Source organism: Thermobia domestica, chromosome 15, assembly GCF_964235325.1.
Source record: "Thermobia domestica chromosome 15, izTheDome1.hap1.1, whole genome shotgun sequence".
NCBI lineage: Eukaryota > Metazoa > Arthropoda > Insecta > Zygentoma > Lepismatidae > Thermobia > Thermobia domestica.
The window spans coordinates 130520934-130536181 of record NC_137468.1 but is presented as its reverse complement, the minus strand read 5'-3'; the positions used below and the strand labels follow the sequence as shown (position 1 = coordinate 130536181).

Here is a 15248-nt window from a genome sequence, read left to right as displayed (position 1 = left end):
GAAAGTATGCTTGCGAGAGTGGAAGCTGTCATTAAGGCTAACGGTGGGCCAACACCATATTGAATTCCAGCAGTACCGTTGGAGGGCGCCACGAACTTGTAAATCATTTTCAGCCAGGTGTCCGGATACTTTTGATCACATAGTGTATATTGTAAAAACTGGTGTGCAAAATTGAATTCAGCTACCCAAGTATTTTTTTCGAACTTAATTGGTTAATGAGTGCAGTAGTTACAATGCTAAATGAGTGCAAGTTCTTAGACTGATTTTGAGCTGTAGTTAAAATGTCTGTTTATATTGCTAAAAAATTTGCTTATGGATTCATTACTGGAAATGCCATTCTTTTAATTATTGGCAAATTTCAGATGAGCGAGAACGACGGTAACATTAAGTTTGTATTCTGCTAAGATATTTATGAAGTTTAGCTTACGAAGTGTAATGAATCTGATGAGAAGTATTTGATTTTAGAATCTGTGTGAGAGGGCGGCTACCATTAGTAGAAGAGAGAATTTAACTCCTGATATTAAGTATAATCTATTATCTTTATTGTTGAGGTATCGATGCATGCTAAATAATTAACAGAAAAATAAAAAGATCAATTAAATTTGCACCATATAAGTTCTGATAGATATTTTTGGTTCTTTTGAACCACAAGATGGATATTATAATATAACACAGTACACAACTCAGAATCGTATGATTATACCGCTTTTGTATCCAAAGGAAGACAATGTGTATGAAATTATCTCACTATGAAGATTTCCTTATTTATTTTTATAATGAAATTTCACTCCGGTATCAATAAAAATTTGTGTACTAGATATATATTACGGAAAATAAGAAATTGATTTCCGACAAAATTAAATGTTGTCAATTATCTCTGTAACGTGGCGTCAGAACTTGCTCGGTTTATGTCTCTGGTCAATACTTCTTCCCTTGGAAATCAAATTTGGGACCATACGTATTAGCCATTTGGCCACAAAGAATGGAAAACATCGGCGATATATCAATATAACATTTGACTGTTGAACTTGTGAGAGCTCGAGCTTGATCTTCCATATGCGAGCAATTACTGTGCTGTACTAATTTACATAACGGGTTTTTCTGTTTCCTTGCTATGTTATTCCGTAAATTCTTATGTACTTTTCTTTGGCAATCTGTAGAATTTAGATAACACCTTGAAACTGCTTGCTGGGTGATTACTTTGACAATTGAGCCATCAGCGACACAATGATTTTTTTTTTTTTTTTTTTTTTTTGTGTGTGTCCGTGTGTGTTTTGACTTTATTCCTTAAATCCGTTCTGAATAGTGAAAACTTCTCGATGCTGGTGCCTACATTTGAAATTACTCCTAAGTTAACTGACAAGTTTAGAAAATGATAAGCCTAGAATTTGCTAAAATCTAGATGTTAACTCCGATTACCAAGTTTCTCTGATTTGTAAAAACAAAAATAAATTTTGAACTGTATCAACAACTGGTCACAAATTATTACCAAATTATCTAAATACAAAATTAGCTTTTCATTTGTGGAATTGTATTACAGATAAGGAATGAAAGACCAACTCAGGTTATTAAAGAAAAAGTTAATCTCAGATCAGCTGTTCAGTTAAACTTAAAAAGGAAATGATTTGGTATTTTTCAAAAATGTCCAACAAAAAGTTCAAATGAAGAAAGAAAGGTTATAATTTTTTTGTCAAGATTGAGTAGTTTAATTAAGATTAAATCATAGTTAATTCAATTAATCTTTTACGAAAACTGACCGTATATTGTCCGTAAAGACTAAGAGTACACCAGATTGTTTATTTACTTATTAATAGAGCTCCCTCGTGGTTAAGTCGTTAGCGTGGCTTGGGAGACCCGGGTTCGATTCCCGGTGGGAACTCACATGGTTCTGTTCTCACGTGAAGCTGTAGGTCCTTGTTTCATATAGCACTTCCTGCTGAAAGGGACGCTAAACTCAAATCAAAAAGCAAAATTTGTTGCTGTTACTATTATTTAATGAAAACGAATGTAAATCTAAAACAATGTCAACAGCAATCTTAGCGAACTAAGTGTAAGAATTTTTAACATGTCTCAAAGATGGAAACTCATTTACATATAGAAGGAAAATTAAATTAAATGTCATTCTTACCTATTGGGTATCAGTGTGAGAGCACATCATTATACACATAAATTAGTAATCACAGCATGATGCTATATGTAAATGTTCACTCAAATATTTAATGGTTCATTGATTTTATTTATTGGAACTTGGCAGTAGTTTTACTTTTCGTCTTGAGAAACATTTAAAATTCAGTGAAGAACGTATAATTTTCACATTTATTTTCTAGATTGTATATTACATCAAGATCGTTGGATATTGTTTACAATCCATCAGCCATTAAGTGTATTACCGACTTTTTCACGATACCATATCAGAAAGCTGATCCTCGGTCGGAGTACGAAGTGGCAAAGGAACTTCGTCGAGCAGCTAGATACAAATATGAAGCTATGAAGCAAAGAACTAAAGAAGAGTTAAAGAGGAATTGGGAACAGATTCTTGAGGGTGATTTGGTAAGTGTGTTGCTTGTTAATGGACGTCAAATACTTTATAATTCGGATACTTCCCTGCTTTCAAGCATGCATTGAAAACGTGAGGTAACTTGGAAGCAGAACGTTGCTGTAGCGTCATTATGGATATGATAACATGCTTCCTCTGGAAACAAGAGCGGGAAACGTGCAATAAGTTTTTGCCCCCAAAACACCCTATATTATTATTATTATTTTATCCAAAGAGTTCCCTGTTTGCCCGAATACAAATATCCGTATCCTCCCCTGCTGGCCTAGTAGCTAGCGCATGCGCTTTTCTTGCGCGTGATCCCCGGTTCTATTGCCTTTGAGAGATCATTAAAAAATTGGAATGAATTACAATGGTTTGGATTTCATCTTAAACTGTTGGTTCAGCACTCATGGAGTCTTGGTGCTGAAAAGAAACGGCACACGTCAACAGGCAAATTACAAACGCAATATCTGTACAATATCCGTATACCTTTACAAGGTGTCTATCGCTCATGGAAGTCACGAAAAAGGCACGAAATTTAGCTTGTGCACAAATATAAGTACAGACTAGAAAATTGTGTTCTATAAAACGTCAAAATTTACCACCAAAAATGTCTATGGTCGGCTTTAGACGTTACCAATTTGCAAGCAAAGCACGCTTCTATTGCATGCATGAAAATTCGGCCTAATTCGCAACCAAATTCGCTCTTAGGAATGTTAGGAAAATTTATGGTTTGGTAAAGAAAAGGTTACAGTATCAGTACAAGAAATAACAATCGTGAAGTATTTTAGAGTCGTACTGCATGCCCTCGGAGAAGTAATTTCCGAGTCAAACTAAATTTGAACAAATTTTAATCAATTACAGAAAAAGATAGTAGAAACATGAAAATTACTAATTTTGCTAAGCTAATTTTGTGTAGTGTATTGCAATAATTCATCTTCGGTTTTCGTTGAATGTGTCAATAATTTTGATAACAAAGTAAAACAAATGCATTTACGAGGGACAATCAAAATGTTCTCGGAATGTTGTTATAGTTTTGGCATTTGTGATGCAACCACAATGAATCTTGTGCATTATAGTCCATAGGTTGCCTAATTATGAATTTGACAAGTGTGAACACGTCTTAACAAGCAGTGTATGAATAGTGTAGCTGAACGGAGGAATGTATAATGATCAGTTGGTGTAATGTCACAGATCGAGCAACGCCCAAATATCAAATTTATGTGCAAATTGAGGAAATCTGATTCAGAGAGTTTGATAGCCTTAAAAACAGTTTAGGACCATTGGATGGTTGGCTCTTCCCAAATAAAAATATGGTATTTTCCGTTTCGCCAGCGTAAAAGAGATCAAAAGCAACGCGACGGCTGAACTTCGGAGGATACCAAAAGAGGCCTTTCGTCTGTGTTTTCAACAATCGCAAGAGAGGTCGAGCAAGTATGTGTATTCCAAAGGTGCCTACTTTGAAGGCGATTAAGTAAATGTGTACTTATATTGTGGTAATAGAGAGCTATAACAAAATTCCGGGAACTTTTGAGACTGCCCCTCGTATCTATAATGTGAAATAAATTGATGTATATTTCTTAACTGACAAAATACTATAGTAATCCAGCGAAAATATTTATGATATTTAGAACATAGGATTTTTCTTTTAAAAAAATCTATTTGAAATATTTGTACTCTACATACATTTTACAGTTTCTAAATCATGTGGATACTTGTGTATTTGCAAAGGGATATAATAGTGCTCTAGTTTACGCTTAGACAAATAAATATAATACTGTTTTAGTAGAGACCTTACCATGTGTATTTTTATTATGTAAATTATTATTTGGTACATTAGTAACTTGTTCAAGCATTGTCCTTTTATTCAAGCAGGGTGACAAAAGGAAATGGGATATTAAGTTAGATATCTCAGCCCCACAGATCATTCTTGTAGAGCATTTTTGTGATAAAAATGCTCTGATAGTGGTTGTAGATTTTGGTAAATTTCATTTCAAGAATACTCCGGAGAATTTGGGAGTAGCAGCTTTAGAACAAGACAAGGAATATGAAGAAGAAGGTTAGTATTCTGAAGGCATGATTACACATTGAAAAACGTTGAATTTTCTTAATTGTGTGTAGTTTTACTACTTGTCAATAGCGAAACATAATATTGTAGATGAATAAAAAATATGGAAAAAGATATCATAGCCTAAGTTCCACAGAAAAATTAAGACTTGTAAAACTTTTTCCAGTTGTCGCAGACAACATCGATTACAATTTCATTTGCCTTATGACTACCGATATGAGTCACTATCTTAGAAGTATTCTTCTTAAATTTCGAAAATAACCTTCATTGTGACCCACTTTTTATTTAACTGACATAAACTCAATTTGCTCGTAATTTTTGATGTCGATAAATTAATTCCCATACTTTTCTCTGTATATTGTTAGATTTGTCAATGACCTATCAATATTGTAAAACTAAAGCACTAACACTTAAAAATTCACATACCTTCCAAAGAAAAAATGTCCACTTCCGATTAATAAAAATACTGTCCGGTAGGGGAGTATTCAGAGCTTATTCTGATTCGGTCAAGCCTCCACCATGTAAAACTTTGTGTAATTTCGTCTCATATAAGGAGGAGGTAGAGCAGTTAATAAAAAGAGTGTCCGGAATCGACTCCCACTACCAGTTTTTATTATAAAAATCCACTATAAGAGTATTTGTACAAAATACTATACAATTTTGTTCTCTATTTTAAAAGGGTAAGTAAAAGGTAGTCTTTGACCGTAGGGTCGCAGACAGGATCTCCAACAGAGCCCCGAAGCAGGCAAAGTGGAGTGGAGTTAGGTTCCCAAAGCTCCGAAGCAAGCAGTGGGTAGGTTAGATGGCCAACAGAGCCCCGAAGCAGGCAAAGTGGCTGAGGTTTGGATTCCCAGACAGAGCCCCGAAGCAGGCAAAGCCAGGAGAAAGGATAGGCGTAGTCCCGTAGCAGACTAGAGGCCCTGGGATAGGTTACTCCTAAAGTCCCGAAGCAGACAGTAGGAGGGTCACCAGAAAACTGGTACTGAGCTGGATTCTTCTGCCCAATTTATAGCGTCCCTTGGGTGGCGGTGGCGCTTCTGCTTCGATTTTGTCTTCTGCTCCGTGGGAGGGACTAAACGTCGTCTGCAGATGATTGCAGGTCCTCCTGGTGGAAGTTCCTCGTGATGAAGCACGTGGTGTTGTTTATAAACACTTGATGCATGTATTTGTTTTTAAACAACTTCACATGGGATATTACAATATAATATATATATATATATATATATATATATATACAATGGCGCCGACTTTCCAAAATTTATATGGGTGCATATCAATGCAGGACGTGTTATATGTTTTCAGGGAAGACTCAATATTTGATTGATTTATTTTTAGTTAATATCTTCTATGAACATTATCATAAAGGGCTATGCTGTGATAAAGTAAAATATACCGCTACTGTAAGGATAAGTTGGGGCTACCGTAACTCAGACTCAGTGCGCATATATATATACCGTATATATATCTTTATCCCTTCACCCTGTAAACTTGTACATCATTATGAATTAAAACTTCGAAAGAATTATGCAGTAATCTAACGCCTTCTCAAAATTTGGACTTTTGTACATCCGAAATAGATGTAAACAATTAATTTTGAATCTCTGCACCATTCTAGATTAAAAGAACATTTTCGGATAGGTCTGATGCACTCTTGACCAAGGGAACACCACTGAACCAATTGTCAGTAAAGATTGTCTTGTCTTATTCTGAAGTGATCTAGTCTAAAAGGATACCCCTAAAGATTAGGCGTGGTCTTCGATGAGGTGGTCACTTGTAAATACTATAGATTACTTGACCCGAACACCAAGGGTACGTAGAACATTAGGCCGATGTAACCCAGTCCAATGTGCCTCTGGGATAAGAATTGAAAAATAAGGATTTGGAGAAGAATGAACAAGACACACCATACACCTCCAGGTTATCTTTCTTTTGACTTAGCTTTCATTTTTCGTAAATATCAATATAATTACGACAATCAGTGGTAACGAAGGTATTATTTCAGAATCTTAAGTCAACCTTACTATGAAATATTGTGAAAAGAATAATATGCATAATTTTATTACCTTTATTCCCTTGGTGAGGGAAGTTCAACACTTCTGAGACCTCCCTATAAGTGTGGTCTGACAACAACTATAGTAGTATAAGAAGTAATGATTAAAATAGTTTCCAAAACAAATGTACAGCTATTCTTGCGCTTACACAGGGATTATGGCCTATTTCACAGGCATCTGAATTTAATTTTGATATGTGTCTGCTTGAATGGAGAGGCTGCGATCATAGATATTTATGTTTATTACAGATGCGAGGGCTCGGAAAAAGCTTGCTTTAAAAAAAACACGGTCCTTTTAGCTAGGAAATTTGGGCTTTTTTGAACATTTCAACTTTAATAAAGAAATAACAGTACGTTTCACCTTTCTTTACCTATTATATTACGGAAGCATTTAATTACTGCATTGAAGAAAGAAATGAGAAGTTCAATAATCAAAGATCATCGATCATTCGATCGGAAATAAAATGGGCAAATCTGTGAGCAGAATAGGTTTTCTAGTTCGAAGAAATTATTTGTAGACCTATTAGAGTAATGTTCTACGACAAAAATGTTTCGGTGAAAATTCAATAGCGTTACTAAGTAGTGTTCTGAGAATTTAGTAGGTAGATTTAATAGATCAAAATTATCATTTAGAACTTAACGCATAAACTAAAATTTTAGCTTTTCTGGAGGTAAAGACAACTTTTATGTAGGAAGTTGCGCAGTAGTAGTGTATCTTGCTATATACGAGGTGCTATCAAAAAATACGGTGAATAATTTTGTTAGAAATAAAGTAACAAGCTTACATGAAATTTGATTTAATCTTCTTAAAAGTACTGTTCTTGGCTAGCAATGCATTTATCCCAATGTTGAATCCATGACTGGAAGCATTTCTGGAAGGCTTCTTTGGAAGGGCGTTCAACTGCTCTGTCGTGGTCCTCTCAGTATCAAGAATAGTGTCAAAACGTTTTCCTTTAAGCACGCTTTTAATTTTAGAAAAGAAGCAAAATTCGCATGGTGCTATATCTGGAGAGCACAGCGAATGTGAACAGACAGGAATATTTTTTTCGGCTAAAAGCTCGCTGATCAAGAGCGAAGTGTGACACAGCGCGTTTTCGTTGTAAAGAAGGAAACCATTTGCCCAGTTAATTGGCGATTAAAATGCTTTTCATGGAGTTCATACGAGCTGCCTCTGAAAGCTCTCGAATAGTGATTCGCCTGTTTGAACAAATCATTCAAGCCACTTTTTGCACGTTTTCATCTGTTTGTGACATCGAAGGACGTCTTGATCTTGCTCGTTTTCAACCGACTTGTTGCCAATTTCGAATCGCTTACCACTTGGAAATAGTTTTCAATGCTACCGCTTCATCACCATACACTCATTTTGACATTTCGTGAGCATTTTTGGTAATTCTTTTGCAGCTTAGAACAAAATTTAATGTTGGCGCGCGACAAACACTTAACACGTCCTCAGTCTTCTGCCTCTGGACGCTAATTAGCATCTCACAACTCGTTTAGACTCATTACTGACTGTACTAAAGGTTTAGGCTAGCCGGCTTACTTGTTGAAACAACATCGATACAACATCGATAGATGACGCTGTGCAACTACTGTGCACACCTTGTTCGTAGCATTTATTGCGTTAAAATTCTAGAAACTTAAATTTAAAAGCACTATACTCAAGTTTCTTATTTCAAATATATTGAAACGATATAAAGAAAGAAAGAATATAAATTATGAACTTTTATTACCGTTAAACTAACATTATACCAAAATCGGTCATTTTTGACTGTAATTTCGTAAACTGAATTCGTTTCTCTTTTCGAAAAATTGGAGAGTCCTAAGGCGAAGCAAGATGATCACCCTTACAATTTTCAGAATAAAGCTAGGTCGGTACGTGACGTGCTAGTGTTCCTGAAATGCTGACATTTAAAACATCAAAGAGGACTGAGATTGTAGGAGTGTACTTTTAACCGGTAATATCCAGCTTTCACAACAATAATGAGGAAACGAGTCTACTTAATTTATGAAGCGTATAAAGGTGAAGAGTTTATATGGCGCTAAGTCGGCGCTAATGATGGAAATTTGTAACATGGAGAAAATCGAGCATGAACTGTCGTTAAGCACCTGCATAAAATGGGCTTATCACCACAGGAAATTCATATGAACATGGTAGAGACACTAGGAGACTCCACGCCTTCGTATTCCATGATAACAAAGTGAGTAACTGACTTTAAGCGTGACAAAAACAGCATTAAATATGACCCCGCAGTGGTAGGCCTTCAACGTCGACCACTACAGAAAATGTCAATAAAATTTGTGACCTGATTTTGAATGACCACAGAACCAAAATCCGAGAGATAGCTAAGACTGCAAGTATTTCCTATGAACGAGTACAAACCATTATCATATACGAATTAGGGTTTTCTAAGGTGGCGAAATGGGTACCCAAGCTGCTTTCAGTTGAATACAAAAAGGATCAACACACTCTTTCCCGTGAAAGTGATCCGGAAGAGTTTATTCTCATTTGTGACTATGGACGTGACATAGGTACACTATCATACACCGGAGTCAAAACAACAATCGAAGCAATGGAAACGACCTGAAACTCCTGTCCCAAATAAAGCCAAACAAGGTTATGGCATCAATTTTTTGGGATGCTAGAGGCATTATCCTGATTGATTTCTTGGAAAAGGGAAAGACTGTCAATTCTGAATACTACTGAACCTCCTGCGACGTTTGCGTGATGAGATCAGAGTTAAAAGGCCAGGTATGCTGCGAAGAAAAGTGTTGTTTCACCAGGACAATGCGCGCGTTCACACATCCATTGCATCCATGGCAGAAATTCATTCCTGTAACTTCGAACTGTTGCCGCACCCGCCTTATTCGCCTGATCTGACTCTCTCGGAATTTCACCTGCTTAGAAACCTGAAAAAGATTTTGGGGAGACAGCGATGTTCTTCAGATCCAGAAGTGAAAAGTAGTGAAATATCCCTGGGATATTTTGCAGGGCTCGAGAAATAATTTTCAAAAGTGGTACAGAAATGTTACCGGAGAGGTGGCGTAAACGTATCTCGGTTGAAGGAGATTACATGAAAAAATAAAACATAACTTACTTAGATATTTTCCAATTTCGTAGGTCAGACCACGAACTTTCCAATCCACCCTTGTACATAGACTAAACAAATACCGAAAAATAGGAAAAGATAAATTATAACATGGGTTCAGAAAACGAAGAAACACAAAAATCGCCAGTTAGAAGGCTACTGGAGTTAAGAGAAGAGGGAGCAAAACAGAAAAATACCAAGTGGTAATATACTTTATATATATATCTAGATATAAGTGGGGCTTTTCGCAATCTATGATAGCCGTCACTGTTTCAACAACTTAAAATCTTAGAAATACCTAGCTCACTACATTAACTCATGCTGAAATACTATACAAATCGAAAACTAACATTTAAAGCTCCAGACTAAAAAAAAATAACTTTTAGTACAAAAAGATGCTCACAAGGTTCAATATGTGGCCCAACGATGCGAGGTCTTGTGGTTGATCCACGCCTCACATTATTAGAACAGATGAACGAAACAGGAGTTGTCGGCTATGCAGATATTATAGCAATAAATCTTTTTGCGTCCTCGAAATACGAACTATAACAAAAGGAAAATAAAGTGTTAAAAAGTTGCAGGACTAATGTAAGATGATAGTTTTTCATTCCCAGGATCCAAATCATATATATATATCAAATAAGAAAACTGAAAGAGTAAAAGAATTTAAATATTTGAGGGTGTAGACTGACGAGAAATTAACTTATGGAAAACACATTGAAGAAGTGACAAATAAAACTTTAAAAAGTGGCTCATAAAGGAGAGACTATCAAACACCTAATAAAACACTTCAAATTTACAAGTCAGTGATAGTGACAACTTCGAAGTACTGTGCAGGTGTCTGGTACCATAGACTCTCTGCAAACATCAAACTCAGAAAATGGTACATAGAGTGCAAGAAGTCTTATAAAAATAATAGCAACTTAGTCGCCACCAATACATGCACAGAAAGTGCAAACACACTTGCAGGTATTAACAATGGCAATAGAAACCTGGTTTGCGAATAAGGAATGCACAAAATCTGTGGAAATTCTTAGAACAGAAAAAAAAGAAAAATCCCTACAAAGTTATTAAAAGAAAACGGAAAGAAGAGTGGGAGAAAACAACAAAGGGGCAAAAAAATATATCTAAAAAACAACGAAGGAGATAGGGGAATTGAATCAAATAATCATGGAAGTCCAGACGGGCCATGGATCATTCAAGTCCCATTTCAAAAGATTAAGAATAAATGAAGATCAAATAGACGGCTGCGGTCAAGTTCAGAGACCAGAACATGTAATTTGGGGATGTATGCAATTTGTTATAAACAAGGATATAATAAATATCAGAAATAATTTTAAAAATGAGACAAGACAAGATTTTGGAAAGCACCCAAAAATCTTGTAAACCTCATCTTTTATATATGTGTTAAGTGTAAGTGTATATTTAGTCTACTGTACTATAATGTAAATCGTGTATTTCAAAGAGTATCAGTGCAACGACGAGCAATTAAGGAAAAAAAAAAAAAAAAAAATGAAGGGAAACGCAGATCAAAAAATAGACAGTGAAATTCGAAAAGTGTTACACCTGTATTTTCGTCTTTTTTTCTTAAACTATATATTTATCTTAAGTTATTATTTTTACTTTCAGATGGTAGCGAAGAAACTATCGACATGAAGAATGAACAAAATAGGAACTCATTTTAAGTTACGATCACAACAGAAGAGTCAGAAGAATATTCCCTTCAATTTTCTGTTTTAATTATCCTTTCATTACTAAGTATTTTATTTTAATTTTTTAACAAAGAAAGAAAGAAAGAAAAGAAAAGAAAAGAAAAAAGGATAGTAAAGGCATGGTTTAAATAATTAGATAGAAGACCAAATCTGACGTGAACAAGCAGAAACAATAATCAGTGTAGATTATGTGGAAAAGACAAGTATCGTGATTCCTGTAGTAAGATTAAGATATCTTGTAACTGAATGAGGGAAGTGCAAGTTCTGAATCTAAGCCCTAGTAGCATTAAAGTCCTTTCCTCTTTTCTTATAAACAAAGATACTACATACACAGCGGGACAAGTTAAAGACGTTAGAAAATTACGAAATAGTACTTTGTTGGTGGAAACGAATGAACACAAATAGAGAAGCTATCCAAGTTAGATAAATTAGAATATTTCGTGTTTCAGTGGAGTCTTACTGATTACTGAATTACTGATGCGGAGTGATTTCATTTGGGATTTCCAAAACGCTACTAAAGACGCGATTAAATCCGTTAGCTAATTAACATGGTAAATATACTTTGCATTAAAAGTAAAAGGTTACTTGAATTGGTTGCTACCCAATCACTGTTTATTTCATTTTGCCTATTTTAATCCAGCTTTACTCATTATTATTATTATTATTATTATTATTATTATTATTATTATTATTATTATTATTATTATTATTATTATTATTATTTACTCATATAGTAATTTAATTTTTAAAATGTATAAATAAAAGCAGCATGTAATCGCTGCAGCATACTTCCTTTTTGCAATCCCGAAAGTACGCACTCACCAAAGGGTCAGCGTGAAGCCAATGTGGTCAAGGAGAATGGTTGGTTCACTAAACAACCATTCCTATCGAGTAAAGCATTATAGTCCAGTGCAATTAGACAAAAAATGGTCCAAATCCGGAATTTTATAATAACATGCTGAAAATTGCTAGAGATGCTCAGATTGATGTTCTGAACGACACACTCAAAGTCCCAAAAAATCCCACTTGGGGAAACCAAGACAGAAATCAGCAAGATGGCCGACGACACAATTTATCCCTTAAATTTTAAAACGTAGAATCTTCTCGACATTTCAAGGTAGAAACTTGTTCTTGTTTCATTTCACTCAGAATAGATTCAAAATTATTATCTATAACGACTTCTTGTCATACACTATTGTTGCCTTTAAATATGGCGCCTTAAAGTGAAAGGAATGTGTATATTCAATTTGCATTTCAGTCTTTAACTGTGAATAACTTTGAAACGGAATTATATACGGGAAAATGTTCTGAAGTAATAGTTGTTCGCTGTTTCAAGATCTTTCCAACGAGCCCAAAACCATTGCTCTACCTCTAAAAATAACAGAGCTAGCCAATTTTATGTAGAACTCGCAGTAACCGACTATCTTTAAAAATAAGCGCATCACTTATGACGTTGTAAACGGAAGTAAACGAAATCTGTATTGCAAATAATAGTTTGAATGTTCGAAATGACTTCTGTAATATTTTTACTATAAATAAGTGTGAAACATACAATTTACGGACTGTTCTTAAGAGGCAGATGTACGTTATAATTTTTCTAAAACTTAATTTTTCAATACTGAAAGATATTTCTCTATTTAGTGTATTTAGTGACTCAACTGATCCATATTGTTTTCTTTTGAAACCATTCCTTTTTTAAATAAATATTCAAAGAATAAATTATACTTTCGGTTCAATTCTTACTGGAGCTGTTTTATGCAAAAGTATGATGTACTGCTATGATGTCGTCTGATGTATAGGTCATATTTTACAAAAACAAGATATATATATATATATATATGTATGTATGATTGTCTTGTGAAACAAGATGTTTATGATTATATTGTTGGACAGAATAATAATTAATGAGCGTGGAACTGCTCATGGCAATGGAATATGAAACAACTCATGTCATTGCATATAGTTCAAGCTCTTCCGTGTCATCGTCCTCATCCAGAATGTGTGAACGGTTTTCACAGCCATGACCGACGCAATAACCACACGTTGTCGAACAATTTAAGCCACTTCTTCGGCATTCGCAATCTCGTTCGCAACCAGACTTACAATTACAAGATATTTTCAGGTACAGGGACATTTTCACTTGGAATAGGTTTGTACTAACCATCTATTAACATCCATCCCCAATCCGTTGGTGATAAATTCACGCCGTTCCACTACTGAACCTGGCGATAAACTAGACAGGAATCTTGCTTTGCTGCAGCTGATATTGGTGGAAGTGAAGGTAAGTCAAATGCTGACTTAACAGACTGTATTGCCACAGTTCTCATGCATTGACAGTACCTTGCTTTATCCAGGTTACTGTTTATATGGAAGCCAGAGAAGCCAGAAGAAAGGATTCCCCAGCACTCGCAATTTCTTTGTGAATTGCGTCTGATCTGTTAAACACACTTACACGTTTTCTTAAAAGAGAGTTCTTTCGAAATTTCTTAAAAGCTATCTGTTTCCTCTCCTAAACGGCGTAGAAGTTGTATCACACCCAGTTGCGGCAGGGAGAAAAGAATATTAGAAAGAATTTCTCCGAGGTCATCTTGAAGTTTCCTACTACTGTAAACTGTGAGAATTGTCTATTTTTTCTGGTATTGGCATCCAAACTTCGAAATCTACATCAGCATGTGCAGCCAAAAGAACTAACAAATCAGTGTCTTCCCCTACAAGAACTAAAGATAATCCTGTTCTTGCTACGGTAACTGATGTTGAAACCGCCAAGAAGTCTGCATCGGCGGAAGCTTGAAAAACCTTAATACCCACTGATTGAAGATACTCTGTCAAAAGTTCTATAAATCTTCTTTTGTTGGAGACGTTTGCCAAAAACAGTTCTTGGAATACAATCGATGGTTTGAAATCGTCGATTATTGACTCCGTTGCTGATTCTTTACATCTTTGCCTCTCGCGCTCTTCATCTTTCGTGCTTGGAACTGAGTAGCCATCGAAAACGACATTAACTCTGTGTCCGTAGTGTTGCTGAATATATTTAACATACTGGATACATATTTGACGGAAATTGGCCGCGCGCATCACGTTACACGATGCAATAAAAAACCTCTGTCCATTGTATATACATTGATGGTAATATGTTCTCGGAAGGAGCAAGTTCCCCCAAAACAGCGATCAATGCTGATTTCTTGCTTTTTCACATTGAAACACAATCAAAAAGAGCAGGCGGTCTTGCAGCCAACTCGTACCTCAAGTATTCGACCAACTCCTCATCGCGTCGCACGACACATAGAATACGATGAAAAAGTTCGTTAGGGTTAACTTCAACATCTATTTCTTTAAATTTTATAGTTTTGGCTACACTTGCAAGCGATAGAACCTTGTCCCTTCGCTTCAGATAGATGTCAGTAAAGCGTTGACCCACAATTGATTTAATCGCAGCTACACCTTGATCTTCGGCTCCATCACAATTCACACTTTCATTGCCCACCAAGCCAGTAGATATGAAAACCAAAAGATTTGGCGAGATTTTAAAAGGATTGCGCAGTACAGCCAGGTCATCATCTCCTCTCCGAAATCCTTATTGCCCCTGGGTTTCCAAGATTCTCTCAGTTCCACGTGTTGTTCGGACGTTGTAATGAAAACATCGCTGAAGATGTCGACGGCGTCTATAACATTTGCTGATGCAGGAATTGATCCACATTTTCGGTCATTCCTCCACCATGTGTTAATCCACCTGCAGTCTTCATCGTACACATTAACACTTGTTCGATTGTCATATTCGTCCATATTCCTGACCATT

General features: G+C 35.6%; 1 protein-coding gene across 6 annotated transcripts in view; it reads left to right on the top strand.

The window, feature by feature from the left end:
* Window positions 1–15248, top strand: part of Vps13D (vacuolar protein sorting 13D) — a 571041-nt gene that overhangs the window by 91976 nt on the left and 463817 nt on the right. For 5 of the 6 annotated variants that reach the window (XM_081740126.1, XM_081740131.1, XM_081740129.1 and 2 more), the window contains exons 9-10: window positions 2328–2550; window positions 4409–4595. In XM_081740126.1, the coding sequence (XP_081596252.1) occupies window positions 2328–2550; window positions 4409–4595 (410 nt within the window). The remainder of the gene's footprint in view (window positions 1–2327; window positions 2551–4408; window positions 4596–15248) is intronic. The other variant, XM_081740128.1, reaches the window with a different exon arrangement.